This window comes from Psittacula echo, assembly GCF_963264785.1.
Source record: "Psittacula echo genome assembly, chromosome: 6".
NCBI lineage: Eukaryota > Metazoa > Chordata > Aves > Psittaciformes > Psittacidae > Psittacula > Psittacula echo.
The window spans coordinates 3,309,819-3,326,700 of NC_137743.1; the positions used below are offsets into that span (position 1 = coordinate 3,309,819).

At 41.9% G+C, this 16,882-nt stretch overlaps 1 protein-coding gene across 1 annotated transcript in view; it reads left to right on the forward strand.

Annotated features, from left to right (window-relative positions):
* LOC308222935 ((E2-independent) E3 ubiquitin-conjugating enzyme FATS) overlaps positions 1-16,882 on the forward strand; it is a gene marked incomplete at both ends in the record, with an annotated part of 70,449 nt that overhangs the window by 53,058 nt on the left and 509 nt on the right. The window contains 4 exons of the mRNA XM_080621478.1: positions 1,310-1,503; positions 2,950-3,148; positions 14,944-15,007; positions 16,314-16,413. Coding sequence (XP_080477604.1) covers positions 1,310-1,503; positions 2,950-3,148; positions 14,944-15,007; positions 16,314-16,413 — 557 coding nt within the window. The remainder of the gene's footprint in view (positions 1-1,309; positions 1,504-2,949; positions 3,149-14,943; positions 15,008-16,313; positions 16,414-16,882) is intronic.

Genomic DNA, 16,882 nt, shown 5'->3' on the forward strand with positions numbered 1-16,882 from the left:
GTTTTTTTTCTTACAGGATTTTTCTAGGCAGATAGGCAAAACTTCTTCGTTATTGACTATAAAGCTACTGAATATGACTTATTTAAATGAGAGAAGCCTATGTTCTGATTTCAGTGCTTGGAGATAAATCATGCCATTTCCCTAACTGGAAATGACTTAGTTTTACAACAGCCAAGCATCCACTGAGATCTATCAAAGATAAAGTTAATCAGCACCTCTGTAAACCTGGCTTATCAAGGAGTTTAATTTCATGTTCACAGGCTTCAATGGTTTTTTCTTTCCCCCAAAATGTTAACAAGAACAGTATTAGGGAGGAAATACAGTTCAGGCTTTTATAAGGCAAAAATACCCAACACAGATCATTTTAATATGTTTTTTAAGTACAATATAATATGTACAATATGTCATAAAGAGGAAAATATTTTAAGTTTATTGTAACCAAAAATTGAAATAAAACAGTAATGGGCTTTATTCCCAGATATTTAGTTCTAGAAATCAAATTATTTGGCAAGGAAGAAGTGCTCCAGTATGACTTTTCAAAAGAGTTCAGATGGAGCTCTTCTGAAGTTCCTTTGTTAGTCTGGATTATTCTGTCCTGTATATGAGTGGCTTGTCAGCTCTGATTTTTGCCTCTTTTGGTCCTAATTTGTGAGGGTATCGGTCACAGAGCATTAAAGTATAATTACAGCTGTAGAAAATAGTCTCTCTTTTTTCTCAATGTGAATTGACAGCTTTTATAATAATATGCTATAATGCACATTAACCTTTTGTTTATTATTTGTTTCATGGCATCTTTCCACTGGCTAATGTATATATAGAAATGATAGGAAGCAAACCGTATTATCAACAAAGATCAAAATGAGAGTACTGTTTATGAAAGTCTCATTATAGTCAAAAAGAAATGATATGTGCTTAAGGTCAATAACAATATGTTATTTCCTACAGTACGTGTAATAAATCAAAATGAACTCAAACTATAAGTCGCAACATGATGTCCTTTGCTTTCCATGATGCAACTGTGTCACAGAAGCATCTTGCTTTTGGGAAGCAAATACCAGCAAATGGAGCTAAACACTCGAATGGTTTAATTGTGCTTCGATGCAATGTCTGGCTTAATGTGAAAGATACACTGGGTGTCACAGGGCAGTGAGCAGCACCTATGATTAGATTAGATCTATTCTGCTTAATGAGGCTTATTAATAATACCTCTGTATTCTTATTTCAGATATTGCCCTCTATGTCTAATGAGGTGGAGAAACCAATAAAAAATTAACCATGCACTCTTAATGAACTTTTAAATCTCTCCAAGGCGATTATGAATTCCGTGGTTCAAGTGACAAACTGAAGGAGCGTGAGGAGGAGGACGAGCAGGAGGGAGCCAGCAGAGTAGTGCTATCCACGGCTCACTCACCAGATGCTACTCATAAGCAAAGTGATGCGCTCACCCGGCCAGAAACCGGCTCCCAGCCTGAGGAACATCCACCAGCCCCGCGGACACTGCGGGTAAGCATCCATTCATTGTTCTTAATATGGGGATTGGTTTTGTAATTATTATTTCTCCTTTTTCTTGTTTGTTATTTTTATTTTATGGATGTTGTTTATTTCCTGGGACATGGCTGAGAGAAGAATCATAGAATCATAGAACAGTTAGGGTTGGAAAGGACCTTAAGATCATCCAGTTCCAACCCCCCTGCCATGGGCAGGGACACCTTACACTAAATCATGGCACCCAAGGCTCTGTCCAACCTGGCCTTGAACATCTCCAGGGATGGAGCATTCACAATTTTCTTGGGCTACCCATTCCAGTGCCTCACCGCACTCACAGGGAAGAACTTCCTCCTTATATCTAACTTAAATCTCCCCTGTTTCAGTTTGAACCCATCACTCGTTGTCCTATCACTACAGTCCCTAACGAAGAGATCCTCTCCAGCATCCTTGTAGCACCCTTCAGATACTGGCAAGCTACTATGGGGTCTCTACGCAGCCTTCTCTTCTCCAGGCTGAACAGCCCCAACTTTCTCAGCCTCTCTTCATACAGGAGGTGCTCCAGCCCCTGATCATCCTTGTGGCCTCTTCTGGGCTTGTTCCATCTGCTCCATGTCCTTCTTATGTTGAGAATGCCAAGATTTCCTTGGTTGTCTGGTTGTAAAAGCTTCCCGTTCCAAGCCCCAGCTGCCATTGCTGCAGAGGAGCATGTTAAAAATTCAGAGATTTACAAATTTTCCAAAGACACTTTTGAAATTGTACCTCAAAACTGCCAATTTCTACGAGCAGCCACCATAGGTGTGGATAGGACCCTGGGCTGATACCAAGCCCCAGACGTGCTTTCCTGTCTCCTCCTCTGGCACATGTTAAAGACCAATCTCCACTCGTCTCTTCTGTCCTAAGACATTCCTAAATGTTGAAGCAGCCTTTGACTGGAAAGCATTTTCCTTCTGGCTCATCTGTGAATAGATCTGCATGACAATCTAAATAAACTGGAAAGCTTGTGAACTGTCATTGACAAGCTGCTTTGGCGATAGGGTGAGACAAGGAAATAGGCAAAACATCAAGAACTTGGATTTGGATAACTTATAAAATATGTAACTCAAAACATATAAACATAGAGCAATATGACATATTACATATAAAAATATATAAGTCTAAAATATGTAATTCAAATATGTGTTCTGGAAATTGGGGGTTTTTCAAAGGTTCTCCTTTGTCTGATGTGGTAATGTCACACCAAGGCAGCTTTCTGACTGTGAAAGGAAGTAAAGACAGATGGAAAGGCAGTTTGCTAACTTTTGTACAGATGAGCGATCACTTTCATTGATAATCTCTGACTGAATCCAGTTAGATGCATATCACTTTTTTCCTTCCTTTTGATTCTTTTAAATGAAGCAGTTTCCCTGTTTCATAGACGTGGTAATCTTAAAGGTCTTTTCCAACCTAATTGATTCTCTGTAGGAAGCACTAGAAATCCACAAGCCTCAGTTCATCTGTCGTTCACGAGAAAGGCTGAAGAGGCTTGAAGAAATGGTCCAGCTGAGGAAAGCCCAGCAGGGCGAAGCTCCTGCAACCAACCAAGGAACGCCTCTTCGCAAGTCTGCCCCAACATCCACTTCGAGCCGAAGAAAGCAATTCACTGTTCCTCACCCTCTCAGTGGTAAGTTGAATCGTGACCAGCAACTGGTCTGTAGCTGTCTTTGAAATCTTGCCACATTTATAGTGTTTCCATATTAATTTTGTGACACGTTCCTGTTTCACCCCGCCAATTCTCCAGCATCTGTCCTAATACTCAAAGCATAAAGTTTCCGAAGCACAGAGATGGGGCAATGGGAATAAGATGTTTTCTGTGGCCCTGGAAGGAGACCACCTTGGCGACTTTCTGCCATTGTCACATGCAGCTGTGCTCAGCATGATGCAAGTTGCTGCTAGTTGTAGAGGTGATAGCAATAAATAGCATTTCACACCTCTCACACCTTACAGAAGGAATAGTTGTAGGGAGAGAAGTGACAGGTAAAGGGATAGGTGGGATTTGGGAGTAGGATTCCCAATCCAGTCTTTCATAGCAGCTTCAGATGTGGACTTGCCTCTTGACTCACGGAACACTCAGCAGCGAGCTATCTGTGAAGGAGCGCTGGTCTGCTCAGAGCCGCGTGCAAGGCTGCTAAATCAATGCATCTAAACTGTCTGATTTCCTCATTCAGATTGATTGTGTCAGGTTATTACCTTAGTGGTAAAATTACTTAATATCCAGTGAGTCAAACAGTGCTCTCTGAGAAGCTCCCTCCCAGCTCCCAATAGCACCTCTGCAAATATTATCAAGACATAGGATGTTAAATAAATTACTTTTGGTTTTCTTTCCTTTTTTTTTTCTTTTTTCTTTAATTTTAATTGCCATCTGGCTGTTACTTAATTCAGTTGACTAAAGGAAAAAAATTGATTAGATTGATTGCCATTGCTCTTTACGCTTAGGTTTTAAATCTGTGGCTGTTTGAAGCCATGTTGTTCCTCTGAAAAGTAAATCAATTGAAAACACTAAATGAGATGGGCCACCTGGAACAAGCAGGGAAGAAAATCTTTGATATCTTCAACACTGGGAAACACCTACTTCTTTTTGCTTACTGGGGAATGAGATTGGGTGCAGGAAAGCTGGGTCTAGTCCCCATCTTGGGCTCTTCTCCTGCTTTGCATTGCGGAGTACCAATTGCTTTCGCTACAGCTGTGCTGTTTGTTGTGGTATGACAGAGACCACCTTTCATCAGATAGGAAATGGGTTTTTATAGTAAGAACTAAATAAACAGAAGTAAAAAAGCACAAAACACAAGTTGCATTTTAAAGGCTCGCTAAAATCCATTCCCCACTTCCATTATCCAGGTTAATTTACTTGGGTTGAGATCTATCAGAGCCACACTGCCCTGCAGTGCTGCGGCTCTGCACCAGCACCAGGAAGCTCTCCCAGCAGTGGCACAGGCCAGGAGTTAGTCAGATATCTTAGAAGAAGCAGCAAATATATCCCCTTCTGGCTGGCTCCAACAGTCCCTCAAACCATTCTCCAAATACATTATGAAACAAAAAAAAAAAGGTTGAACCTGTTTCTCCTGAAATTATAATTAAAGATTAATCTTTATGCTTGCTTAATGAGCAATAAAAGCATAATATTGAAATATATTAATTAATTATTCAAGTAAATTACTATTTCACTTTTTCAGCGGCTAGTCATTAGAGAGAAATTTGTCTAAAGAGAATCTTTAGTTTGTGTAACTCATCTGCCCTCATGTAATTTTCTGTTTGTGAGATCTTCATATTTTTCTAATGACAGAAGCGTCACTTTAAGCATAACTGTGATTAATATTGGAAACCCTAGACCCTGATAAAGCACAACTGCGTAGGCTGTAGTTCAGAGGGCTGTGTAGGAGTGTACCGAACGTATTTAATTTGCTCTGAGTCCTGACAGTTGGTATTTTAGGGCTTCTCCTGGTGGATGCTATTGTGCAGAAGGATTAGTATCATTAATGAGGCCCAGAGTGGAGGGTCTTGGTTTCCTATCCTCGCTCCCAAGTTTTTCTATCTGCAATTCTGATTGCAGAAGAGACACAGGCTTCTCTCCCATGCTCACCAAGGATGTGTGTGTTCTTCTGATGTCTCTGCTGATTACATCCCCATTCCACCAGGGTCGCAGCCTCTCCTTCCCTTCCTTTGTTGTCATCATTATTCTGTATTCTCTGGAAAGGCCATTTTAACATGTAAAATGTGCTTTTACAGCAATGAAGGTCTTTGTGTCATGTATTAGAAAACAAAAGGAAAATAGAAGGAAAATGCAGCTGTAGGGGTGCAAGAACAGTTCCATTTACTGAAGTGTGACTTGGACGTATAATCCCGGTGATTTAAGGATACCATTTCATATTACAACCTGAAGCAAGGCAGACTGTGGGCACAAGCAGCAGTGTCACTGCCTGCTCTGTCTCTGCATGTGGCCCATCCATGCCCCCATATTTCAGCTGGATCAGTGAGCTGACATAACAGGAGCTGATTTTTGGTTATTTTTAATTATTTTTTCTTAGCTTTTTAGTTATTATTAATTAGGTTTCCCTCTTTGAGGTTCAGATCAAATGACTGGTCCAGCTTATCAAACAGTGGTGTGATCAGATGAGTTGGCGCAGCGGAGGCAGGAGGGAAGGTGGAAGATGGTGAGGGAAGAGAGCAGCATCGCCTCCCTAGGCAACAGCCTTCCATTTTTATGGGTGTAATGAGACCATATCCTTCCCATAGAGAGCTCTCAGCCTGCTCATGTACAGCACCTATGCACGGATGACACTGAAAGCTGCCTGCTAGCCAAAGCTGGCTGAGCAAAGGACGCATGGCAGGGTTCATCCCTGATTCTTTATTTCAAAGCCAGTTCTTCAAGTGGTAAAGAGCCTGGGGTTTATGCAGGGGTCAAACTGGCCAGAAGAGGAAAAATATCATCCTACAGTGTGTCTATATGTCATGGAGTCCTGGAATGGTTTGTGTTGGAAGGGACCTTAAAGCTCATCGAGCTCCAACCCCTGCCACGGGCAGGGACACCTTCCACTGGAGCAGCTTGCTGCAAGTCCCTGTGTCCAACCTGGCCTTGAACACTGCCAGGGATGGGGCAGCCACAGCTTCTCTGGGCACCCTGGGCCAGCGCCTCAGCACCCTCACAGGGAAGAGCTTCTGCCTAAGAGCTCATCTCAGTCTCCCCTCTGGCAGGTTCAAGCCATTCCCCTTGGCCTGTCCCTACAGGCCCTTGTCCAAAGCCCCTCTCCAGGTTTCTTGTTGGCCCCTTTGGGTACTGTCCAAACACAGTAAGTCCTGAATGCCACCTCCATCTCTGGCTGTACCTGGTTGAATCAGTTGTGGTCCAGAAATGGATGACTGTGACACCAAAGCTGGGAACAGAGGCTGTAGCTGAGGCTCAATGTTGTGTTTATTGCAACCGTTATTTTCCAAGGTACAGTCCAGTTGTCCTGGGTGCTCTGGGCAAAGACCTGCCCTATGTCCTCCTTATGGTCCCACGTACATTCCTGTAGTCATCTGGAAGCTTATGCTTCTTGCAGCCACGTATAAAGACCAAAAGAGTTACTAGACCTCAGTCATCATTAGAAGTCAAGGGAACAGGGCAGTTCTGTAGACACAAGACAGTTGTTTTGCCACATCCCCATAGCCACTGGCATTTTATTTGGTGGTTCTTCTGTTTTCCTTGTTAGTCTTAAGAAATCTCTCCCAGCCATAGACTGCCCTCAGGTTTTTTGGTCTCAGGAAGCAGGCAGCTTTTCCACAGCAACACACATTGAAGCAACGCTTGAAATTAAGAACCCAAGAGAGTAAAACGATGACCTGGAAACTTGCTTAAGTATACAGCGTTGTACTGATGGCACCTCTAGGCTTCAGGGTGTGATCTTGTGGTTACCTTTTTCAGCCTGATGGTTTCCTACTTTCTTGTTTTTCCTCTTTCCTGATGTCTTTGGGATTTGTATAGGTAGAGGGCTGAGGCTCCCAGGTTCATAGGGCTCATTGCCAGGATGCCCTCATACACTTTCAGTCTTTTTCCTAAGAGAAATTTGTCTGATGAGTTTAACTTCCACTGACCCCAACACAGTGACCCCAGGGATGGATTATAAGCACTTTTGTGGCTGGGCAGAAGCAGCATGTGTCTGTGCAGCCCCGAGGTGATCACAGAGTGGGTTGCTGCAGCACACTTGCTGCAAGCACTGGCAATAACATTAGGTATTCAGTTTAGTTTTCCACTACCCAAGGCCATTCCCTGCCCATTCCCCACATGCACATCCATGCCCATGGGGGAAGGCAGCACAGGAGAGGTGGGATTGTCCCCTTGGACAATCTGCTGTTGTGGCAGATGTAAATTGGGATTAAACCACAGCCTGAGGTGTTTCCCTCTGCACTGGACAAGTTTGCAGCAATTATCTCTCTGAATTAAGCTTGTTATGTGCTTCTGGACTCAAAGCTTTTATTTCAATAAAATGGTTTTCACCCAGAAATAAGAACATTGATCTTCAGAGATTTTTCTCCATCTGAGATTATTCCGTCAGACTAAAGTGTCTTTACTGAGAACACGAAATGATTAGCTAGGATGGTTTTCCAGTGTTTTGACAGTGTTGTTACAACTTTAGTTTCTTGAAGGGAGCAAGAAATAATTGGCATTCAGCATCATTCCCATATAAATACCAACATCTGTGCAGTTCCCTTTTACCTTCTCATCCAAAACCCCCCAAGTTGTTTTAATTGTAAGCCATGGGCAGGATTTTACGAAGCCCTGAAAGGAATCTTAACAAAATGAAAGTGTTGCTCCTGCAGAAGGTTTTAGCGTCACAAGAGCACTTTGAAGGCAGAGAACCTGCGACTCTCACACTCGCTTTTGTGCTGTGTAATGTGTGCTGCTGCATTAGGAGAGTGCTAATTAGTCCAAGATAGACTACTCGGCTGCTGACTATGTCGAACAAATTAGAGATCCCACTGTGACGAACTGAATAGAAACAATGTCCAAATAACTGGATTTAAATCTCCAAAACCGTAATGTAATTACTTCAGTGACAGGACTACCAGCTGTTTATAGGCCTTTAAATCTGCATAATGAACAGCCTTGTGATCTTAGTGTACGCAAGCACTTTGAGGGCTTTAAAGGAAATTTCTCAGGCACATATGGTTTTTCATACCTTCCATTTTCCTTCTCTTCGAGAGGGTGGTGGTTCATTGGAAATGGCAATGTAAGTTGAACATTACCGTTCAACCCCTGCCATGGTGCCTGCTGTGTTTTCTCTGGATTTGTTTCCAAATCCTGTATCTTTAGTACTGTTTTGGAATCAGGTTTATACCTCCTCAGTAGTGCTTCTAAACCTCTCCAAAAAGCTTTATTGTAACTGCAAAAAGCCTGGGGGGTGAGGATTGCTGTTTGTTTGCTGCTGTTTTCAAGGAGTTGGTTTCTTAAGAAGCTCTAAGCCAGGGAGGTTTTTATTTGGGCTGTGGAGAGAGTAGGAGATGGCAATCACAGGATTTACAATAAGCGCACAGCCAGCAAATCCTGCAGTTGCTATTGTGCATCCTTGTGGTCTTCAGATGCCGTTGGTGGCTGAGGAGATGTCTGCAGCCACCAGCACATCTCTAATATGTGTGACTTTGGTTGTGCCATTTCTCAGGTTCCTTTTCCCCATCACTCACAGCTAGCAGTAGTGCCCCCGACCCTGTTGGCACCAAGTTTCTTGGTCAAGGCTGATAGCTCTGAATAAAGACCAAGCTGCAGCAAGGTAATCGAATTAGGAAGAGGAATGACCTATTTTTATGATATTATTCTTCATCACATTTATTAGAGCAGTGGCTATGAGTCAGCACAGCAGCACATTGCAGGTCACAGGCACTGGGTGACACGGTCCCTTGGGAGCCCGATGCTCAGACTTATTGTGATGACAGGGGAAGAAGTGATGGAGTGAATGGGGTGACAGCATGTCATTTCCATGCCCTCATCCTCATGAAGGGGGGAGATAGCCAGCCTCTGTGCAAGGAAGGTGGCAATAAATTGGAAAATCTTCAAATCTGAAGAGCTTTCTGCATGACGATGGCAGCATTGAAATTATGTGCCCTGTAATGGATGACTCACAATGTTCAGTCAGTTTGCCGGGGGATAATTTCATTGGAGTCTTGAAGTAGCCAAATAGGAAACTGAATTTCTGGTGATGGACATTTTAATCCAGGAGTAAAAAGTCTGATTTCACCTGTGATTAGAAATTGTAGCATAAGAAGTCAGGATTAAGAAGCTGGCGCAAATTTTACCAAGGATTAAATTAAGACTTCATAAATTTACAAGATCTGTCATACCTTCTTTAATAATTGTTATTTTCTGAAAGTATTTTGTGCTTTTCAAAGCTACATACTCTAATCAAACAAAAATTATTTAGAAAAGCCAGGTAACATGTTAAATTAATTCTTTTGCTGAATGAAATCCATGAACGTTCAGGTATCATTCGGACAGAGTGGACCAAAATCTCCTGCATGATGCCTCAAATTAGTATGAAAATAGGCTTGTTTTTTCTTTCATTCTTCAAAACAGCTTTTTCAGACATGCGAGTGATGTTTTCCATTGTTGAGACTGAAACATTAAGGAGGACCAGAAGTCTCAATAGGACAGACCTGAGCAGCTGGAAAGCCCATAAACCATCTTCTTCTCTTGGGTGAAGGACCCCTTTTGAGCTTCAGCATTTCTTTGAGATGAGCAGGAAGTCCAAATCTTCGCCATCAGACCTTTAACTAATGGATTATTGCACTTCTTAGAATCATAGAACAGTTAGGGTTGGAAAGGACCTTAAGATCATCCAGTTCCAACCCCACTGCCATGGGCAGGGACACCTCACACTAAACCATGGCACCCAAGGCTCTGTCCAACTTGGCCTTGAACACCACCAGGGATGGAGCATTCACAACTTCCTTGAGCAACCCATAATACCAAAACCTCATCTCTTGACTGCAGCTGAAGTAATTCATTGCATGAAGTCATAGACATACAATGTGTGAAAGTTTGGGCAGCACCCCTGGGTGTAGACACTACTTTATATTCCCTGGCTGAATTCCCAGTCCAGTGCTATGGGGATGCTAAGCTGAATGCCACCTTGACATTTATCTTAGCTTCAAGGCCAATTTATTTTTTAAGGGACTGTTGATTTTAAAAAGCAATGTTTAAAATAATATTTTATATCATAGAACTTCTTTGAGTGAATGGGCTTTTGGTGAATTATTTTTCAGTTCAGTAAAAAAGCAGTTTAATAAGGAACCGCCACTATCAGTCCTTTGCTTTTCAGGGACTGACGACACATCCTCAAAGGTACATTTTAGCTCCTAATAAACACTTATAATTTGCATTTATCTTAGGAGAACACGTTATGTATATTCTGACTGGCAGAGTTTAGCCTTTGACAAATTTTGCCACTCTTTTTTAAGAGTTTCTATGATTTATTGGTAAATAGGAAGTCAGGGGATGGTTCCAACACAATCATTTTATCTGTTCTCTGTCTAAACATTTGCTAACTTCCTGAGCAGGAAAGTTACTCATCCTGTCTGAGGTGCCGTTTAGCATTAGTTAACATATATTACAATGATGACCCATTTACCTTCATTTGCAAGTTGCTGAAGTAGCTTCTTTCTCCCGCTATGGAGATGTGTTGCACACACTGTTGGTGTAGACACCAGAATCCCAGTAGTTTCACAAGGTTTGAATAAAACACCAGTGAAGTGTTTCATGCCTATCTGTCAATACCTCTTTTAACTGCAGGGCATCGCTGAAAATGCTGAATGTCTGCTTTGAAATCCCATCTTTTCTAGCCTTCAGAATAGTTTTCTCCAAAAGTAGTAGAAAGCTATGAAACTTGATAAGGAACTTTGATAAAATGCAATTTAGAGTACTATCAACCTGGGGAATTGTCCGCCTTGCAGCCCACTTTGATCCTTCCTTGGTAGGGAAGAATGTTAATTCAGGTCTTTGTGATGTGTTTGGCAGGTTATTATAGCTCTGAACATGTGCTGCTCTTCCACTTTGAGGTACACTCTTCTAATATTGAATATTGTCATATTGAATACACTTCCTAATATTGAATATTATTTAAATGAATGTATGATTTTTTTTCTCGTTTATACCTGGTTTTATTTATTTTTCAGTACATTTCATAGAATCACAGAACAGTTAGGGTTTGAAAGGGCCTTAAGATCATCCAGTTCCAACTCCCTGCCATGGGCAGGGACACCTCACACTAAACCATGGCACCCAAGGCTCTGTCCAACCTGGCCTTGAACACCGCCAGGGATGGAGCATTCACAGCTTCCTTGGGCAACCCATTCCAGTGCCTCACCACCCTCTCAGTAAAGAACTTCTTCCTTATAAAATATATATATATATTACATTAATATATAATATATATATTATGTTTTTGAATTCTAATCCTAAACCCCATTGAGGATTAGCCTTACTTCTGCTTGATGCTGGCATAGGTTTTTTTTTTCTCATACATCACAACCTGAGAGTGAGCTAAGCAATACTATATGGATGTTTAGCCATAAGCATTAACCTTTTGACTCCAAGCTGCTTCACAAAGGGTACTTTTGGAACCACTGTAGAGTTCTATTTTTCTTAGAAGATTTTCCCCAGAGTTTCTTTCTAATCCTTCCCTTCAAAGCCACCTGCACTGCCACGTACCTTGTTCCAAGCAGAATCGCCAGGGTTTGATGGCCTTCAAGACCATTTCTGTGCCATCAGGAGAGGAATATTCTGCAATTAGAGCCTTATGCTCAAGTACCAATTTTAGATTGGATCTAAGGAAGAAATTCTTTAGTGTGAGGGTGGTGAGGCACTGGAATGGGTTGCCCAGGGAGGTTGTGAATGCTCCATCCCTGGCGGTGTTCAAAGCCAGGTTGGACAGAGCCTTGGGTGCCAGGGTTTAGTGTGAGGTGTCCCTGGCAGGGGTTGGAAGTGGATGATCTTAAGGTCCTTTCTAACCCTAACTATTCTATGACTCTATTGTATGATTCACCAACACAGCTTTCGGCTTCTGTGGTGCCTCCCAGCACTCACAGACAGAGGCCAGTCTTAGTGACTCACAGGAAAAATAGAGATGAGCTTGTCGTGCTGTTTACAAGATAGGTCACTGGTCTGCAGATCCCTGCCTGGGTTTTTATCCCTTGCATGTTCTGGTGGCTACACACAGAGGTCTGGAAGTGTTAATGTATCATTAACAGCTTCTATTTAGGAAAAAAACCAGGGGGGAATCCATAAAACAATTCATTTTGTACCAGAAATCCTATGCCTGAAAACTCCCTGAATAAAAATTCATCATGTTCCTATGCACTGAAAGCAGACATCACTCCCAGTGCATAGGAAATAATACAAAACCCAGGTTCTGTGCTGGCCAGTCCTGCTGTTGGGTAGTATTGCATCTCAGGAGAGATCTGCCTTGACTTACTGTGTGAGGGCTTGGTGCAGGTAACGCAGCTTCCTTCTGGGGTGTTATTTCCAATGCCTTTGGCTGCTTTTCTGTGCCCGAGTACAGGGGAACACATAGAACTGGTTGTTTTATGAGGGATCTCGTACTGAGGACCACATAGACGAAAAAAGATGCCTGGATTTGCTGTGCAGTATGAAGTCCCTCCTGCTTTTGTTTTAGCACTGCAGAGAACCCATAGGGATGGCTCTGTATAATTTCAGACTTATCCCATACCAGTTTCCAGGTTAGAGGTACATGCCTTGTGGGAAGGGATGCATCCTGCAATCCTGAGCTGTCAGAATGAGGTTTTCAACCTCAAGCAGCAAGGGGCTATGCTGAGACTTCTCTGAACTGCACTGGGATCCACACTGGTCTCAGCAAATCAATGGGCCTAATCCTTCACCAGGACCAGCTGGGTCACGGGCAATCTGCTCCCTTAAGTTTCAGACTGATTCAGGCAATAACATCCAAGTGTTTATTGCTTTCAAGTTAATCAACATGTAAATGAACATAAACCCACTAACAAACAAAAGACAAATTATGTTTTCCTAGCAAATTGGGCATGTTGCTTATGTGGACTGAAGATTTAATAAGCACAATTAAGTGTAGGCAACTGCTGAGTGGAGGATAGTTAGTCCTCAGGCAGAGGCTTCCACCCCTTCTCAGTCTGTGTTCAGAATAGGAACTGCTGCAAAGCTCCCATTTATTTCTACCTCGAGATACAATAGTGATCTTAAAGGACACGTAGTGTTTTCCTGAGCAAGGCAGTAATCTGAGTATGACTTTGCCTCTGGGTGTAGCCCTGTAAGCTGCTCGGGGCTGTTTGGTTGCTGAAACATCTCCCATAAAGATCGTTGAAACATCTTGTGTGTTAAACAGCAGGGGAAGAAACCTAGTGGGGAAGGAGCCTTTTTGGAGTAGTAGTCACTGGGTCTGCTCAGGGGCAGTTCTGGAATGAATTATTCTCTGTATTTACTTCTCTGACTGATTATTGTATTTTGCCTCTTGAGTGAGATGGCAGCAAGATGCCGATGCGGTGCCTGCTGTGATATGTACTATGTCTTGCAAAATGGAAGTGCTTAAAATTTGCATGTATATTTATCATATGTCCTGCAAAGATACTGGCAAATACCTTAAATATTCAGATTCCTGTGACTGCAGAAGGCATTATACCCCTAAGGTCAGCACCCCAGAGAAACCACATGGATGTGGTTGGGTGTAGAGAATGCTCTGGTCATCCTTGTGTTCAGAAACCAGAGTGTAAAACCAGTTCACTGACATAGAATCATAGAATGGTTTGGGTTGGAAAGGACCTTAAGATCATCCAGTTCCAACCCCCCTGCCATGGGCAGGGACACCTCACACTAAACCATGGCACCCAAGGCCTCATCCAACCTGGCCTTGAACACTGCCAAGGATGGAGCATTCACAACCTCCCTGGGCAACCCATTCCAGTGCCTCACCACCCTCACAGTAAAGAATTTCTTCCTTAGATCCAATCTAAACTTCCCCTGTTTCAGTTTGAACCCGTTACCCCTTGTCCTGTCACTACAGTCCCTGATGAAGAGTCCCTCCCCAGCATCCTTGTAGGCCCACTTCATCTGTACATCAGAATTTTCTTTCATCATCCTGGTGCACATCTAAACAACAAAGATGTGCAGGCAGCCTCCTCTCCCTACTAAACATGGTTAAACAGAATTGTCTTCATCAGGAACCAGTTCTGATTATGTATTTACTGCCTTCCCACCTTGTACAAACACTATTCCTCCCCATTCAGAAACCATTTTTGCAAGGAAGGTGTTAAAATTACCTATTCTGACACTCACCGGCTTCTAAGATCCGTAATTATTTTCCTCTATCCAGGGAAATACTGATTGGAATTATCTCAGATATCTTCGTATTTGATCAGGAAAAAGCAATATGATTTTCCTCCTCCTAAAGCTCAGCATAATTATTCACAGCCCTGCAAAACAGGTGTAAATTGAATCAGAAATAATCACACCAGGCCAGGTTCCCAACACATATTAGAATCATAGAAACAAGTAGGTTGGAAAAGAACTTTAAGATCCTCAAGTGCAACCGCTAGCAGAGGGTATGGCCACTGTGCACATGAGAACGTGGGCGAAGTAGATTACTTGATAGAGCAGAAATCATTGCTGGCTCTTGATCTGAATAAAGGGCTCACACAGCTGTATGTGACAGTCACAATCCTGCTATGGAGGTGGTTGCTACTGGTTTTATCCATCATTCCCTTTCTGCAGAGCAGCTTCAGGAGCCAATCCAGCTCCAGATAAAGTTGTTAAATATGTTCCCATTGTCCTGTAGAGATTTGGATATCCAGCCTTAAGCCGTCAAAAGCTTAACCAGAGACAGCATAATATCATGACTATATAAAGTGTGACATATAAAATTTCAGTAAACACAGATTTCTTCAATGTTAACTTTATTTTCCCTCTAGATAACCTCTTCAAACCAAAGGAAAGATTCATTCCTGAGAAGGAGATGCATATGAGATCTAAAAGGTACAAATCACTTCGGTCTTGAGTTCACTGCTAATCACTGCCATCTCACACCTAAGGCAGTGTATCTCCATGTCCTATTCATACACTGGGGGGTTGGTCTGTCACATTGCTTGCTGTGCTTTTGTGCAATTCCCATGGTTTTCTTCAACTGTATCAGTTTGATAGATTTGGGGCATCTCTGCCCTTTTCTAGTAATTTCAGACAGCATGGGGTCCCCATGATGTGAAAACTAAGTCATAGAATCATAGAATAGTTAGGGTTGGAAAGGTACTTAAGATCATCTAGTTCAAAGCCCCTCTTAGAATCATAGAACCATAGAATGGTTTGGGTTGGAAGGGATCTTGGAGATCATCCAGTTCCATCTCATGTTGGACATTCAAAAATGAAAGCAGTACAGTCACTTTGGTAGGGTTTTTATTTACCATGATTATGTCACAGAGAATGGAAGTCCAGCAAACTATTAAGAATGTGTTGCCTGGTTTAACTGCATTGTATTTCATGCCATCATTAACAGCAAGGAAAGCTGCAAATGGTTTCCATGCAGAATTCATCCTGGTTTTAAAAGTGCTCAAGATCTGTCCCATTTCTCTTCTCCAAAATACAATCTCCAGCCAACACGGGCTGCTTCAAGAACTCACTATTGCAAAATATCATGAGTTAAAATCAGAACTAAACAGGCTTTTTATGCATGCAGAGAACAGGTCCGACTTTCTTTTCAGACTCCTAGGAATTTTATCATTGATTTCAATGGATAATATCAGACCAGAAGTCACCTTTTTGAAGGCAACTTATGCTATTTATAGGATGGACAGATTATGTTCTCCTTGATGAAGAGTTCCTAATGACAGCAAAAAATGTTAACAGTCTACAGTCATATAGTGATGGTTTTCTTATATTTTAGAAAAGTAAGTCAAAAAAATTGTTTGCCATTAATTTTGTGACCTAAATACAAAAAAGTGTACAGGCCAGATTCTGGTTTGAATTATGTTGCTATAAATTGAAACCAACTCCACTGAGCTCATTAGAAGCTGGTAAAGGATGTTGCTGTTGCATTGAGATAACTTGATCCCATCTCTTTCATTTTTAGTCCAGAATTAGAAGTGGGTTTTAACAAGTCAACTTTTATATAAAAATATTATTATTAATAATTTACAATTTAAAATATTTTATAAATCTAATTCAAGTATTTGGAGATGCTCATTAATGAGAAGTATTGCACTGAAAGCAAAAGTTTCCCATAGGTAAAGCAAATGATTTGTGACTCCCAGTCCTGACATGTGGAGTTAACTTTCTAAATTCATTGCAGGATATATGACAATTTACCTGAAGTGAAAAAGAAACAAGAAGAAAAACAGAAACGGATCATCATCCAGAGTAACAAACTGCGTGTTGAGAACTTTAAAAAGGTGAGGATTTACTGGAATGCTAAGTTTTGTAACCCTTCTTTGTGGATGACTTTCTGTCAAAGAACGGCCACGTACCCAGATCAGCAAGTGCCTACGTGGAGTTCGACATGAACCAAGGGACAACTAAAGGTGAAGGAGGATGGGAGTGAGGCACTGGGAGTGAGAATCCCAGCAAGATAAGAAGGAGCTGGAATTTACTGAGTTGCTAAATTGGGGACTGTTGGCAAACTTTGAAGGTCAGGTTCTTACACCTGTGCTTAATCAATTATATGTTAGTTGTTAAGGGCCTCAAAGATACGTATCCAATCACAATGGGCCAAGTTAGTGTAAACAACTTTAAGAAATAGTATATAAAGAGTTAGTTTTCTATAATAATTGGCTTTGTCTGATCACATTGATCTCTGACTGAGTCCTTTCCACGACACTTCTTTACCTGGGAATGGGGTCCATAGAGGCAGCACCTTCCTGG